The sequence below is a fragment of the Hypanus sabinus genome, chromosome 22, assembly GCF_030144855.1.
Source record: "Hypanus sabinus isolate sHypSab1 chromosome 22, sHypSab1.hap1, whole genome shotgun sequence".
NCBI lineage: Eukaryota > Metazoa > Chordata > Chondrichthyes > Myliobatiformes > Dasyatidae > Hypanus > Hypanus sabinus.
In genome coordinates, this window is record NC_082727.1 from 53,177,656 (window position 1) to 53,194,450 (window position 16,795).

Below are 16,795 nucleotides of genomic sequence, written 5' to 3' on the forward strand. Positions count from 1 at the left end.
AATAAGCATCAATAATATGAGATGAAGAGCCCTTGGCAATGATTCCATAGTTTGTGGGAACATTTCAATGAAAGGGCAAGTGAAATTGAGTGAAGTTATCCTCTTTAGTTCAAGAGCCTGATGGTCGAGGGGTAATAACTGTTCCTGAACCTGGTGGTGCGGGTCCTGAGGCTCCTGTACTTTCTTCCTGATGGCAGCAGTGAGAAGAGAGCATTCCTGGGTGGTGGGGGTCCCTGATGATGGACGCTGTTTTCTTGTGACAACGCTCTGTTTGGATCTTTAGAGGTGTGGTGGGTTCTTACTTGTGATGGACTGGGCTGTATCACTATTTTTTGTAGGATTTTCCATTCATGATATCAGTTTCTTCTTGTTTCTGTTCTTGTCTAATCCTTCAGTGCTTCCCTTATAGACCTTTTGCCTCTGGCCTATGTCCCTCGAGACATCGCCCACTTACTCTACAAAATCATTTGTCACCTCTTCTTGTTCAGACAAAATGCCTTTAACGACTGTTCCTTTGCCACTCATTGTCAAATAACTGGAGATTTTGACTTCATTATATAACTTGGTTTTCTTTTTATGGTCTGATGTGACTCAGAGAAAAAATATTCTGTGTGTTTCATAGAAGTCATAAAAGTCATAGGCAACGTTCCCTCTTATGTTTTTTACAACTGCACGGCCAACCATTGTTCTGAGCAGAAATTTTTTACGTGGCCTGAAAACTGCATGGTAATTTAAATGTTAAAAAAAACCCAGCTGTCAGTGGGCACTGCATGGAAGGAAGAGTGGTTATAGAACACCTCAGCATAGAAGCAGACCCTTTGTCCCATCTAGTCTGTGCAATTAACTTACCTAGTCCTATTGACCTGCCCCTGAACCATAACCCGTCATACCTCTCCCATCCATGAACCTATCCAAATTTCTCTTAAACATTGAAATTGACCCCGAGTGCACCACTTGTGCTGGCAGCTCAATCCACACTCTCACCATTCTCTGAGTGAAGAAGTTCCCCCCTCATGTTCCCCTGAACTATTTCTCCATTCACCTTTAACCTCTAGTTGTAGACTCACCCAGCCTCAGTAGAAAAGTCTGCTTGCATTTAACTGATCTTTACCACTCATAATTTTCTACGTCTCCATCAAATCTCCCCACAATCTAGGGAATAAATTGTTAACCTATTTAACCTCCCTCTGGTCACACTCTTGTGTATGGGGCCCAAGTAGTTCGAGTCACATAGCTTTCTTAGTTGTGACTTTATTCTGTTCTGTGATTCTCCGATTAATTGAAGCAAACCAAAATATTCCTTACAACATGTAACAAAATTGTTGGAAGAGGATCCAATTTTATAAACAGTGAACTTTAACGTACAAGCAATAAAAGCAGATCGTGTACTGACAGCTTGTTGCTGCCTAACATGATTCATTTTTACATGTTTTGAGAAAGATTTTAATGCCAATTATTACACATTTAATTTATTTATCTCATTGTATGCTCTGGGCATGTATGTAACTAGAATCACACAGCACTCAAGATTTTTTTTGCTTCATTTTACCATGGCAATATTTTGAAAAGACCTTTCAATTAATCTGTTCTTTTGATCTTTCCCCCATAGTTCTGTCAGAGTTCTTGTTTTCATTATTTGTCCAGTGTTCTTTTAAATGATACAGTGATTTTTTTTCTTGCTTTGCTTCAGCCAAGATATCCCAACGCATAGCAATTTTCTCATTGTGTCTTGCCTAGTGTGTTTGCCAATTAATTTTAATTTGTTTCTATAGGTTACTGCCCTGTCTACCAGTGAAAGCAATCATTCCATTTATATCCTATCAAAACACATTGGAAATCTAATAAATCTCTCCTTGGCCATCTTAGCTAAAAATGAAAGCAATTGTAGCTTCTTTGGTAAATGCAAAGCAAAAAATAATACTCTGGATGTCAGAAATCTGAACGAAAGAAAAATTGAAAAACATTCATCAGGATAGGCAGCAGTCACAAAGAATGAAAAAGAGCCAGGATCACTGTTCAATACTCCTCACCATGCAAGTTACAAAACACCGTTCTTATCTCTCAACAGATCCTGCCGTACCTACTAATCAATTTTAGCATTATTCTTTTTTCCAGATTTCGAGAAACTAATAGTTTCTCTATCTTAAGCACTACAGAGTCTGTAGATGCAGGAAATCCAAAGCACATACAAACAAACATAAAATGCTGAAGGAACTCAGCAGGCCAGGCAGCAACTGTAGAAATGAATAGACAGTTGATATTTCATACCAAGACCCTTCTACTGGACATTTCTATATTAGCACATTTTGTTCTGTTAGAAATATAGAAAACCTACAGCACAATACAAGCCCTTCAGCCCACAAAGCTGTGCTGAACATGTCCTTACCTTAGAAATTACCTAGAGTTACCTTTATTTTTCTGAGCTCTATGTACTTGTCCAGGAGTTTCTTAAAAGATCCTATTGTATCTGCCTCCACCACCATCACCGGTGGCCCATTCCACAAACTCACCACTCTCTGTGTAAAAAAAGTTATCCCTGACATCTCCTCTATACCTGCTTCCAAGCACCTTAAAACTGTGCCCTCTCGTGCTAGTCATTCCAGCCCTGGGAGAAAGCTTCTGACTATCCACATGATCAATGCTTCTTATCATCTTATACACCTCTATTAGGTCACCTCTCATCCTCCAATGCTCCAAGGAGAAAAGGCCGAGTTCACTCAACCTATTCTCATAAGGCATGCTCCTCAATCCAGGCAACACCTTTGTAAATCTTCTTTGCACCCTTTCTATGGTTTCCACATCCTTCCTGCAGTGATGCGACCAGAACTGAGCACAGTACTCCAACTGGGGTCTGACTATGGTTCTAAATAGCTGCAACATTACCTCTCGGCTCTTAAACTCAATCCCATGATTCATGAAGGCCAATGCACCGTATTCTTTCTTAACCACACAGTCAACCTGCGCAGCAGCTTTAAGCATCCTATGGACTCAGACCCCAAGATCCCTCTGATCCTCCACACTGCCAATAATCTTACCATTAATACTATATTCTGTCATCATATTTGACCTACCAAAATGAACCACTTCACACTTATCTAGGTTGAGCTCCATCTGCCACTTCTCAGCCTAGTTTTGCATCCTATCAATGTCCCACTGTAACTTCTGACAACCCTCCACACTATCTACAACACCACCAACCTTTGTGTCATCAGCAAATTTACTAACCCATCCCTCCACTTCTTCATCCAGGTCATTTATAAAAATTACGAATAGCGGGTGTCCCAGAACAGATCCCTGAGGCACACCACTGGTGACTGGCCTCCATGTAGAATATGACCCATCTACAACCACTCTTTGCCTTCTGCCAGTTCTCAATCCACAGAGCAATATCCCCTTGGATCCCATGCCTTCTTACCTTCTCAATAAGCCTTGCATGGGGTACCTTGTCAAATGTCTTGCTGAAATCCATGTACATAACATCTATTGCTCTACCTTCATCAATGTGTTTAGTCACATCCTCAAAAAATTCAATCAGGCTCGTAAGGCAGAACCTGCCTTTCACAAAGTCATGCTGACGATTCCTAATAATATTATACCTCTCCAAATGTTCATAAAACCTGCTTCTCAGGATCTTCTCCATCAACTTACTAACCACTGAAGTAAGACTCACTGGTCTATAATTTCCTGGGCTATCTCTACTCCCTTTCTTGAATAAAGGAACAACATCTAGTCAGGAGAGGACATGATTTGAGAGTTAGGGGGCAGAAGTTTAAGGGAAACACGAGGGGGTATTTCTTTACTCAAAGAGTGATAGCTGTGTGGAATGAGCTTCCTGTAGAAGTAGTAGAGGCCAGTTCAGTTGTGTCATTTAAGGTAAAATTGGATAGGTATATGGACAGGAAAGGAGTGTAGGGTTATGGGCTGAGTGCGGGTAGGTGGGACTAGGTGAGATTAAGGGTTCGGCACGGACTAGGAGGGCCAAGATGGCCTGTTTCCGTGCTGTGATTGTTATATGGTTATATGGTTATATCTGCAACCCTCCAATCCTCTGGAACCTCTCCCATCCCCATTGATGATGCAAAGATCATTGCCAGTGGCCCCGCAATCTCCTTCCTCACCTCCCACAGTAGCCTGGAGTACATCTCATCCGGTCCTGGTGACTTATCTGACTTGATGCTTTCCAAAAGCTCCAGCACATCCTCTTTCTTAATACCTACATGCTCAAACTTTTCAGTCCACTGTAAGGCATCCCTGCAATCGCCAAGATCCTTTCCAAAGTGAATACTGAAGTAAGGTACTCATTGAGTACCTCTGCTATCTCCTCCGGTTACATACATACTTTCCCACTGTCACACTTACTTGGTCCTATTCTCTCATGTCTTCTTGCTTTTCACATATTTGTAGAATGCCATGGGGCTTTCCCTAATCCTGTCTGCCAAGGCCTTCTCATGGCCCCATCTGGCTCTCCTAATTTCTTTCCTGAGTTCCTTCCTGCTCACCTTATAATCTTCTAGATCTCTATCATTAACCAGTTTTTTGAACCTTTCATAAGCTCTGATTTTTTTCTTGACTAGATTTGCAACAGCCTTTGTGCACCACAGTTTACTGTAGTCTACCAGGACTCTACACAAATCTCCCCTGAACAGTTGTCAGATTTCTTCTGTACTTTTCCCTGAGAAAATCTGTTCCCAATTTATGCTTCCAGGTTCCTGCCTGATAGCCTCATATTACGCCTTACTCCAATTAAACGCTTTCCTAACTTATCTGTTCCTATCCTTTTCTAATTCTATGGTAAAGGAGATAGAATTGTGATCACTATCTCCAAAATGCTCTCCCACTGAGAGATCTGACACCTGACCAGGTTCATTTCCCTATACCAGATCAAGTACAGCCTCTCCTCTTGTAGGCTTATCTACATATAGTGTCAGAAAACCTTCTTGAACACATCTAACAAACTCCACCCCATCTAAACCCCTCGCTGTAGGGACATGCCAACTGATATTTGGGAAATTAAAATCTCCTGCCATGACAACCCTTTTATTATTACAGATTTCCAGAATTTGTCTCCCTACCTGCTCCTTGCTGTCCCTGTTACTACTGGGTCATCTATAAAAAACACCCAGTAGAATTATTGACCCCTTCCTTTTCCTAACTTCTACCCACAGAGACTCTGTAGACAATCCCTCCATGACTTCCTCCTTTTCTGCAGCCGTGCCACTGCAGCAGTACTACCTTTGATATATAGTGCTACACCCCCACCTCTTTTGCCTCCTTCCCTGTCCTTTCTGAAAAATCTAAAGCCTGGCACTCAAAGTAACCATTCCTGCCCCCCTGAGCCATCCAAGATTTTGTAATGGCCACAACATCATAGCTCCAAGTATTGTTATTTTGTTTTTTCTCTTCCCTGTTCTATTTACCCTTCCAGATCGATTGGTTGCCATTAACTAGGCTTTTCCCCATCTTGCAATCAACATCAATCTGTAACTTATTTTAATCTCTACCCTCTTACAAACTTTCCCTTTCTTATCCCACCCATGTCCATTCTCTGCAAAATAAACTACATCTGTTATATAAACTTCCCCAGACATTGATCTGAAACACCAACTCTTTTTTTTCTGTCTCCATAGATACTTCCTGAACTGTTGAGCATTTCTACTGTGTTTTGTTTTTGTTTGATAGTTGCTATGAAACACATTAGCGTTTACAGTACTAGGCAGAGGCTGGTGGAAAATGACAGTCGACAAATTTGATTTGGTATAAACTAGTTTTATCTTCACTTAACCTTCCCAATATAAGGGTCACTGATACGTGAAAAGACCACTTGGAAGAGAGTCCTGAAGTGTTGTGTGAACTTTTGCTACTGACAGACATGGCAGGTTCTTCTGGATCCTCTATTACAGTTACTGAAGCTTTTTTTTCATGTTGGACTTTAGACTATCAATGTTTCTGTTTCATTGTCACTGTCAACCTTTGAGCAAACTTGTTGCATTTGCTGAGACTGACTGAGAAAACATAGGAAGAAATTTCCCATGCCTGCATGGAGTTACAGACACAGCTTGTCATGCTTCCATGATCACACCACTGGATATAGGTGTTAGAGTTAGTCAGCATCATGCCAGGAGTGAGCTCATTGATTCCAATATCCCAGAATTCAACCTAGGCAAGGTGGCAAAATAAATTGTCTCATGAACCATAGAGTCATAGAACAGAATCAGGCCCTTTGGACAGTCTTCTAGACCAGGGGTTCCCAACCTTGCTTAATGATATTGTTCCATGGCATGAAAAAGGTTGGGATCTCCTGTTTTACATCACGCTAAACTATTACTTTGACTAGTCCCATCGATCTGTACCTGGACCATAACTCTCCCTATCTCTCCCATACATGTACCTATCCAAATTTCTCTGAAATGTCAAACTACTGTGCAAAGAAGAGTTTCCCAGCAAGTTGCACATCCTTCGCTCTCAACACCGAAAGAAGGTCATATTGACTACAAAAAGCCCAAATAAATTGTATTTAGATCCACTTTCTGTTACTTTTTCAGTACGTGTTGGCTTTTGGGAGCTCAGAGTGTTTTGCAATATGAATGTTTGCCTCTAAAATTAGCATAAAGCAAATACAAGAAGTGGGTGAATATGATCATAGTTCATGGTTTAATGCTGCAAATGACCTTACATTACTGGCCCACTTCAAAGTACCTCACAAAGTTAGATATAAAATTATGTTTTTCTTCTTTAGATATTTATCTCCAAATGAGGAGAAAAACCTTGTATTCCATTGGGGTAGTCTCCAACCTGATGGCATGAATATCCATTTCACCTTCCAGTTAAAAAAAATCTCCTCGATCCCCCCCCAACTTCTGTTCCCTACTCTGGCCTCTTACCTCCTCTTACCCTGCCTATCACCTCCCCTGGGTCCCCTCCTCCTTCCCTGTCTCCTGTAGTCCACTCTCCCCTCCTATCCTCTAGCCCTTTACCTTTCTTACCCACCTGGCTTTGCCAATCACCTTCTAGCTGTCCTCCTTTCCCTCTCACCTCCTTTATATTCTGGCATTTTCCCATAAACCTCTCAGTTCTGAAGAAGAGTCTCATTCATTTTCACAGATGATGCCTGACCTGCTGAGTTCCTCCAACATTTTGTGTGCGCATCACTTTGGACTTGCAGCAACTGCGGAGTTTCTCATGTTTTGAGTGTTCAACTGCCATTAAAAATGTTTTACAAAATAGAATGTTAATTCTACAGGGGAAAAGGATTGAAAGTATGATGTAATCTTTAAGTAAAAAAATCATTTTTACCAAATTTATTAATTTTGGTATTTATTTGAGGAGCAAAAACACATGATATAAAATTAGTTTTTTTAGTGTCAAGGTAACCAACACTTTGTAAACTATAGAATCTTGCAAACATCTCATGCAATAAAACAAAATATTTCAAGGATATTTTTGAAATTGAGAACAGTTTGTAATTAACTAATTCTTGCCGGTAGGCTGATCGCTAAGTTTTACATTGAAAGTTCTTTGCAGCAACTGCTGGATTTCCATGTTGAACATTGCTTGTGAATTCTCCAAAGATTTCTAAATTGGTGAAAACTGACTGTTATGCTGTCTTTACAATTGTGAGGTCTGAGCTTCTGTCTTCCCTTTGTTTATTCTCTCCACTTAAACACTGAGAATGCTAAAGCTATAGATTTCACTTCTAACCACAAGCATCCCTGCCACTTCTTACACCGTTCTATTTGAATCTGCACTGTGTTTCAGATCCCCATGTCCTTCCTATTTCACAGATTATGAGCTTCCATCTTTACCCCGCCTCAGCTGATTTGCAGCTCGAAATGATTATCCATGATTATCTCAGCTTGAAGCCTATCCATGATTTTCTTTGAAATCCTAATCTCTCTGTTCAAATGCCTTAATGAGTACATCCCTCCCCGATGCCATAACATCTTTATCCCTTCAATCTATTGAGAATTCCAATCCTGCCCTCTCCCACTTCTTTTGTCCAACCACTGGTGTCCTTGCTTTGAATCCTCGCCTCTGAAATTTCATACCCAAACTTAAGCTTCAGAATCTTATTTGTATTAACCCTTAGTTTTTTTTTGCCAAAAGCATTTCTCACCAGCCAGTTAGTAAAGAGGATAGACAGTGGGCAAAGATAGTGTTTCAGGTTTCTCAGTGTTTAACAAGAAGACATCCGCTCTTCATTAAGATTTCATGACAGACAAGGAATCGGATGGGGAAGAGATAGTCAGCTTGGTCATATGGAAGCTCACAGTACATGAGGAATGCAACCAATAGGCAGTAGGTCCTTAAAACAATGATGGAATCAACAGCATGACATCAAGAGGCAAAAGTTTAATTTAGAGGAAAACTACTTGAGGGGGATGCTCAAACACAAGAGATTTTACAGATGCTGGAAATCCAGAGCAACACACAAATCGCTGGAGAAACTCAGCAGATCAGGCAACATTTACAGTACTATGTAAAGCCACATAGAGCTAGAATGCCTAAGACCTTTGCACAGTACTGTACTGTAGTAATGCCACAAAAAAGAAACAAATTTCATGACATTTATGAATGATGATAAATCTTATTCTGATATAGGTCTCCATTGTGGACTGAGAGTGGGAAGGGGGCAAGGAGAAGGGGAATCATGGTTGGGAAAAGGGGAAGGGAGAGAGGAGAGATCAATAAACCAATTGTTTGGAAACAATTGGCCTTGCCGAGTGCCTCAGTACTGGGTGTGTCTGCACCCTCACCACGCCCTGCCATTCCCAACACCTTTTGCTCCTGCCAGATTACAACAGTGCTCATCGCTCCACTTTGACAGATACAGTACTGTGCCAAAGCCTCAGGCACTCTACCTGTACACTGTATATGTGCCTAAGACTTCTGCATATCACTGTATGTTGAGGAATAAAGAGATGTTTCAGGCCGAGACCCTCTGAGTTCCTCCAGCAGTTTATGTGTGCTATTGTGGGGGATGCTTTGATAACAATCTGATGAATTAGAGAGGGGTTTAGCAAGAATACCTCACTTCACTAGATAGTGAAGGAGTTCAGTTGGGAACTATGTGGTTGATTATATCAGCTGCTGCAGTGAAACAGAATAAGAAAAGCTATAAAAACATATCATTCACAGTAACATAGAATCTCATATAGACTTGTTTCAGTGTTCCAGTAGGAAGAAAGAACTGACTGGAAAGATTCAAGGAAAGGTTTGTAGGGAAGAATGGTAGGATTTAGGTTTGTAATATTAGAATCAAAGAAGAGATTTTAAATAGAAAGAAAATTAATTGGAAAAAGTACCAAGGACAGAACGGGAAAAGTGGGAATTTAAACTACAGCCAGAAACAGCTGACAGCATACAGTTAGCATTATGCCAGTACAGTGCCAGTGACGTAGATGCAATTCCGCCAAGTCTGTAAGGAGATTGTGCGTTCTCCCCATGACTGTATGTGTTATCTCCGGGTGCTCTGGTGACCTCCCACTTTCGAAAGACATAATGGTTAGTAGGTAAATTGTCACATGGGTGGTGGAAGTTTGTTGGGCCAGAAGAGCCTGTTCTTATGCTGCTTCTGTAAATAAAAAATTAGCACAGATTACCAGCTACAAGTAAAATAAAGGCACAGGTCACAGAATTACAGAACGGCATAAAAGAAACATTGAATGGTTGTTGAATGATGCATCATTTTGGCCACTTGTGGCCATGGCTGATACAATGAATCAGTGTTGTCTTTGCATTGCCTGTGATCGGGGGCAGATTCGGTGCTTGGAGGAGGGAGCAGTGGGCCAGTGATCAGAAGCCCAATTGAATTCTGGAGATCTGAATTGAGCTGGTAAAAGCATCAGTCCTGGGGAGTCCTGGAGGTTGGGACCCAATTTTTTTTTTTACTACCAGTTACACTGCTGGCATTTAGAGCAGGAGTGAAGGTCCTCCATCTCTGGTGGTGTTCATGGATTCCCTCATCATGTTAGTGGCTTCCTCTCAGATTTCAGTACTGTCACTGGTTCAAGTCTTCGGTAGAGACGCAGGAATACCATCTCACTCAGATGCAGAAGGGTCCTTCTGTGCTGTTTCCATAACAATTTTGTTTGACCAGATAGGGTTCTTAGCCTTGAGCTGGTTACCCAAACCTGAAGGACTAGTAGACCACTCTTTGTCTGTCCTCTACCCTTTGATCTGCTTGGCATGGATGATCCTACCAAGATCCAAAGCCCTGCTTCCAGTCAACGTAGCTGTCTGGATCATTGAGGCACACAAGCCTCCAAACCAGGACAAGGCTGTGGTCCTCTTGGAGGTGGGGCCCAAATAATGGAAGATAATTATGGAACTTTTCTCAGTGTCTGGTCTTGCAAAGAATGTCAGGGGCTCTCAGGACATAGTGAACTGATTTCTCTCTAGGAGTGATGCAATGGGAATGATGACAGTGCAGGTCTAATATCAACTTGGGTTAGGCATGCTAACCATGATGACACTGGGATGAGCCTAGTTAAATTATCAGTGTAAAATGGACCTAAAATCTTTATGGTCACATTTTACGCCATTCAATGCGCATTTTTCCGTCATGTATTTGAAGTACTAGCTACAATATTAAGTTTCAAGATACATTATTGGGGCAGATCTTCAGCCGCCCGAATTCTTGGCCACCTCAGTGAGACCACATGTCTTCTAGCATGGCCTATGGTATGGTCCTGTTGGCCAGAAAGAATGACAATCTTCAAATCAGTGAATTCAAATGAATCAAGGACAGTGGAAGCAGTCTTTGTTCTTGCCATGTACTTGGGGGACGGAGGCTGCCATTTTGTGAAGATACTCAATTCTCCATTTTGTGAGCTTGACATGCTGGACTTGATTAGTGTTTTAAAGAAGGCACAAAGACTCTTCAGGTAATCTGCTGGACTGGAGGTCATTTCCAAATAAGGAGTTATTTGTGAGGTGTTCTTTGGTTGGCTATAACATGCAGGATTGTGAATGCCTGAGGCGATACGAGCTAATTGCTGACTGAGAACAAAGAGCCATGAGTCAGCAACTGTCCCTTGATGGGAAGAGGACAATAGATGGATGCTGGCTTGGACCAGAACCAATGACCAGGTGTTAAAGGCCAGACGCATGACCTGTGGCCAATGACACGAGAATGCGACATTTGAATTGATAAGCAATGGATATAAAAGTGGATGCTTTGTGTGTGCCGGTGGCGGTAACTTCGAAGAATAACCATCACAGATACAAGCGAGAAGAACCCTGCGTGAAGCACGTGGAGAGTGAATCGGGACCACGAGGAACAAGGAGCGCCTGCCCAGCGTAAATTTCTCCACCCGGGTAATACCTTTGCTATTCTTTGACTATCCAGGAGAGTCAGGGACACTTAGCAGGTGTGCGCACAAGGTATTTAGTGTATGAATTCACGTATTTGTTAGTTTGAACAATAAAGGTAATTGTCAGTAAATACAGATCTCTCTGTGCCTCACTCAGAATCGTTGGTAGAAGCGGTATCTCTCTCTCTTTTTCCAACAGTCCTGTTCAGGGAACCTTGTCCCAGGTCAATGATATGAGCCAAGACATCACTGAACGGAGCAGACCTTACTCAGTACAATTACTCGGGACTTAAGATAAAACTTTTAGAAAAAATGCAGGGTAAAAATAAACACACATTCACATGACAACATATTCCAGCTAACTTAATGGAATCAAAAAAGTAGCTCCAGATCTTTCTATTGGTATCCGATACTCCCCATTCATTTTAATGGGCCACTGGAATTGCAGCAAGTTTGCACTGTGAAGATTCAAAAGGAGTTTAAAAAATCCAGTCTGGTACAACGTGCTTAACTATTTAAAAAATCCTAATCATCTTAATTTTTTTAAAAAATTAAAGCATACACAATTCATTAGAAAGTAAAAAGTTTACATTTTGTTTACATAAAATTCTTATTGGTCTTCTTTGAAACTCTCCCAGACATTTAACGTGCACAAAGTCCAGTGCCATTTCTGGAGAAATCTTGCGAGGCTTTATGTAGCATCCATCTTTGGAGTGCAGTTGGGCAATTGCCCGTGGATCCCTGCCAATCCCTGCCGTCATTCAGTTGTTGAGTTTCATGACGGTTATGGCTGTTCACTGATGTTTCCCAGCAAGTCCTAACTCTATGTAATGTGTTTACATTTTGGCAGTTCTAACACCATTACTCACATCACACCCTCCTTGAGACTTACTGATTCCTTTTCTATCTCCTCACCCTTTTCTCAGCTCCTCTGACCTGACTTGAAATGTATTTCCATTAACTCGAGGTGGTATAAGTGCAATCATTAGGCCTTTGCAGCCAGAAACTGGACCTTTTCTCGGTTTGCATTTCTGACCAGTATTTCATTGGAAAAACCCTCCATTGAGCACATCTACATCAAATGCAAAGCAGCATCTATCATCAAAAGATTCAGGTAGAAGGTACAGATGCCCCAGGACTTACAGCACCAGGTTCAGGAACAGTTACTATCCTTCAACCGTCAGGCTCTTATCTATTGAGATGTCGCAACCATATAATTTTAAGGACTCTTTATCTTGTTATTTCATGCTCTCAATATCTATTCCTATTTATTTATATTTGCATTTACACAATTGGTTGTCTTCTATGCTCTACTTCATCTTTCATTGATCCTGTTTATATTTACTGTTCTATAGATTCACTGAGTATGCCCTCAAGCAAATGAATCTCATCGTTCAGTGTGGTGTCATGCATGTACTCTGATAACAACATTTACTTTGAACGTTTGAACTTTAACTATTGTGTATCCATGAGTTTGTACCTCAATTTAAAGTAGTACTTAACACCTGTCTGGGGTTGGAAAAGCATAAAGTGATGCCCAGAGCTGGCGATGGGTTGAAGAGGAGCAGGGGGAGTTGTGGGGACTTTTGAGCTGGATGGAGTCTGGAGAAGATACTTATAAATATAACAGACCTTAGCTTTTGTTTTCAATCCAGTTACAGAATTTGAATAAATTGTTACATCATAAACACAAGAGATTCTGCAGATGCTGGAAATGCAGAGTAACCCACACAAAATGCTAGAGGAACTCAGCAAGTCAGGCAGCATCTATGAATAAACAGTTGACATTTCAGCCCAAGACCCTTCCAAGGAACTGAGAAGGAAGGGGGCAGATGCCAGAAGGAAAATATGGGAGATGGGGAAGGAGGTCGGGTAGAAGGTGATAGGTATATCCAAGTGGGTGGGAAAAGAAAAGGGCTGGAGAGGAAGGAATCTGACAGGAGAGGAGAGTGGACCACAGGAAAATGGGAAGAAGGAGAGTACTCAGGAGGAGGTGATAGGCAGGTGAGAAGAGGTAAAATACCTGAGTGGGGAATAGAAGAGAGGAGGTGAACAGAAACAAAAACTAGAAGGAGTAATCAGTACCCATGCTATCAGATTGGAGGCTACCCGGATGGAAAATTGGGGTTGCTTTTCCACCCTGAGTGTGGCCTCTTCGCGGCACAGGAGGAGGGCACGGACCGACATGTCAGAATGGAAATGGGAATCGGAATTACAATATTTGACCACCAGAAAGTGCATCACCAATGCTGTTCTTAAACAGTTATAAAGTCTAGCATTTGCATATATTAGGATCTGACACTGACTTTAAGCAACCATCCGAAGCCCTGTGAATGGCTACAATCAACTTCCTGGAAATCGGTCTAATTGCACCCATTTTATGCCTGTAGTTCTTGAGAGTGTGTATAAGCTTAACTAAATAGAACCATGAACTTGTATTTCATTTACTTTCAGATCCTAATAATTACTACCACAGGCGGAATGAAGTCACTACAACAGATGAGCTTGATTTCAAACATCACAATTACAAGGAAATGAGACAGGTAGGGACGTGCTTCCTGCAAATCCACCAGAAGGGAAAGTGAATCCGAAGTTCAGTAGGTTAATTTAACCCGGGTAATGTGAGAGTGGGATAGTGGTGTGTGGGTCGTCATGGTGCTGCTTCACAGCTCCCGAGACCCAACTTCAGCCCCGACCTCCAGTCTGAATGGAGTCTGCACATGCTTTCTAGAAACACATTGTCTTCCCCTGGGGGCTTTGATTTCCTTTACATCTGTCCTTGATTCCAGGCAATGCAATTACAACACCAGTTCATTGTATCAGCCCATGACTGCTAGTGACCAAAACGATGCACCATCCAGAGTTCTTTTTATGCCACTCTACAATTCTGCGACCTGTGCCTTCGTTTTACTTGTGGATGAAAATCTGTGGTAACTTTTTATTTACAGAAGTAGCACGGTAACAGGTCCTCCTGGCCCAATGAACCTCCACCAGCCAGTTGCACCCATGTCACCGATTAACCCACTAACCTCTACATCTTTGTATTGCTCAAAATCATGGGCACTAGCCTCACCAATGTCCAGGACATCTTCAAGGAGCAATGCCCCGAAAAGGCGGCATCTATTATTAAGGACCCCTTTCATTCAGGACATGCCCTTTTCTCATTGTTACCATCAGGGAGGAAGTACAGGAGCCTAAAGTTACATGCTCAATGATTCTGAATAGCTCCTTAACCTCTGCCATCAGATTTCTGGATGGACATTGAATCCATGAACACTACCTCACCACTTTTTTATTGCTCTCTTTTTTTTGCACTACTTCTTTAATTTAACTTTTTAATACATGTATGCTTCTTACTGTCATTTGCAGTTTTTTATTATTATGTATTGCAATGCGCTACGGACACATAACAACAAATTCATGACATGCCAGTGATATTAAACGTGATTCTGATTCTGGTGTGGGCAAAAACTGGAGCCCCAGGAGGAAACGCACGTGGTCATGGGGATAATGTACAAACTCCTTACAGACGGAAGCAGAATCGAACCCGGGTTGCCAATGCTGTAATAGTTTTACTGGCTACTCTGAATCATCCCTACCACAGATAGTGTGTAGGAGGACCATGATGCAGTTGATGAGCATCTGAGACTGGATTGCCGGAAAACTGGTGGAATCTTGGGAGCTGTCACGGCCTTGATAGGATTAATGGCCTTTTACAACATGATTTTTCAAAAATTAGTACTTGTTGAAGCCCAGAATGAGCAGTCCTTTTATCTGAAAGAAGTTATCCAAATAATTATAAATCTAATGTCTAAGACATGAGATTACTTGTTCCAAGTATGCAACATTTGGTATTTTATGTTTTGATTTTGAAGTACATAAGTGCAGAAATGACAGAGGCTATTTCTGCACCTATGTATTTCTAGCAGAGGGATTTAATATGGCTTTAACTACAGGTGAAACACTGGAAGAATTAGAGGATAACATGTTTAGGAAAGGCTCGAAGAATAAGCCAGGAAATTATAGGCTATTGAGCTTGATATAAGTAGTGGGCAAGTTAATGGAAGGTATTCTAAGGGACTGGATATTTAAGTATTTTGATAGACTGAGACTCTTTAGATATCGCCAGTAGCTGATAATGTAGTAAACCGGATCAGCAAGTTTGCAGGTGAAACCAAGATTGGGGGCATAGTGGACAGTGAAGAAGACTATCAAAGCTGGCAGTCGGATCTGGACCAGCTGGAAAAGTGGGCTGATAAATGGCAGATGGAAGTTGATGCAAACAAATGAGTAGTTGCACTTTGGGAAGACAAACCAAGGTAGGACTTAAGCAGTGAGCAACAGGGCACCGAGGAGCATGGTGGAATAAAGGGATCTAGGAATATAGATCCATTATTCTTTGAAAGTGGCATCACATGTACTTTGTAGATGGGGTCATAAGTTAGAGCTATTGGCATATTGGTCTTCATAAATTAAAATTCTGAGTACAGGAGATGGGATGTTATGTTGAAGTTGTATAAGATACTGGTGAGGTCTCAATTGGAGTGCTGTGTGATGTTCTGGTTACCTACCTACTAGATCGATCTGAATAAGATTGAAGGAATCCAGAGAAAATTCATGAGGGCATTGCCAGAACTTACTTGAATTATAGGGAGAAATTGAATTGGTTCAGACTTTATTCCCTAGAACATAGAAGAAAGAAGGAAGACCTGATAGCAGTGTACAAAATTAGGAAGGGTATAGATAGGATAAATGCTAGCGGGCTTTTTCCATTGAGGTTGAGGGAGACTAGAACTAGAGGTCATGGAATAAGGGCGAAAGGTGAAATATTTAAGGGGAATATGAGGGAGAACTTATTCACTCAGGGGATAGTGAGAGTGTGGAACGAGCTGCCAACAATTGAAGTCAAATGTAGGTTCATTTTCAACATTTAAGAAAAGTTTGGATAGGTACAGTACATGGATGGAATAAGTATGGGGTCTATTGTCCAGGTGCAGGTCGACGGGAATAGAAACATTAATACTTCAGTGTGGACTAGATGGGCCAAAAGGCCTGTTTCTGAGCTGCAGTATTCTATGACTCAGTGACTGTAACTTGTTTTCCGAAGTGGAGAGGCCAGAATTCTGAGGCCAAATTTATTAGTACTGACATACATCATGAAATTTGTAATTTTGGAGCAGTGGTTCAGCAGTATAGAGTGTTCCAAATTGTTCCAGGATTTTCTGTGCTTACACATGGAAGAACCAAACCGTGCTCAGTGGAGTCCAGGCCTTAAACTCAACACAAAATAAAAAGCTGCTAGAGAAATTGAGGCATCGTCTGTAGGGGGAAATGGACAGTTGAAATCTCAGTTGAAGTGTGAAAATCATCACCCCATGCTTCCCTTATCTAGTTCCTCTTCACCTTACTTTGTTAACAAATTTCATATCTCCAGTGTTTTTCTGGATTCACCTATCACCTGCTGCCATTGTTACTCTCTCTAT

At 41.4% G+C, this 16,795-nt stretch overlaps 1 protein-coding gene across 2 annotated transcripts in view; it reads left to right on the plus strand.

The window, feature by feature from the left end:
• The window catches only part of LOC132379621 (inactive carboxypeptidase-like protein X2), a 188,616-nt gene that overhangs the window by 104,528 nt on the left and 67,293 nt on the right, over positions 1-16,795 (plus strand). For both annotated transcript variants that reach the window (XM_059947753.1, XM_059947752.1), the window contains exon 7: positions 13,767-13,855. In XM_059947753.1, coding sequence (XP_059803736.1) covers positions 13,767-13,855 — 89 coding nt within the window. The remainder of the gene's footprint in view (positions 1-13,766; positions 13,856-16,795) is intronic.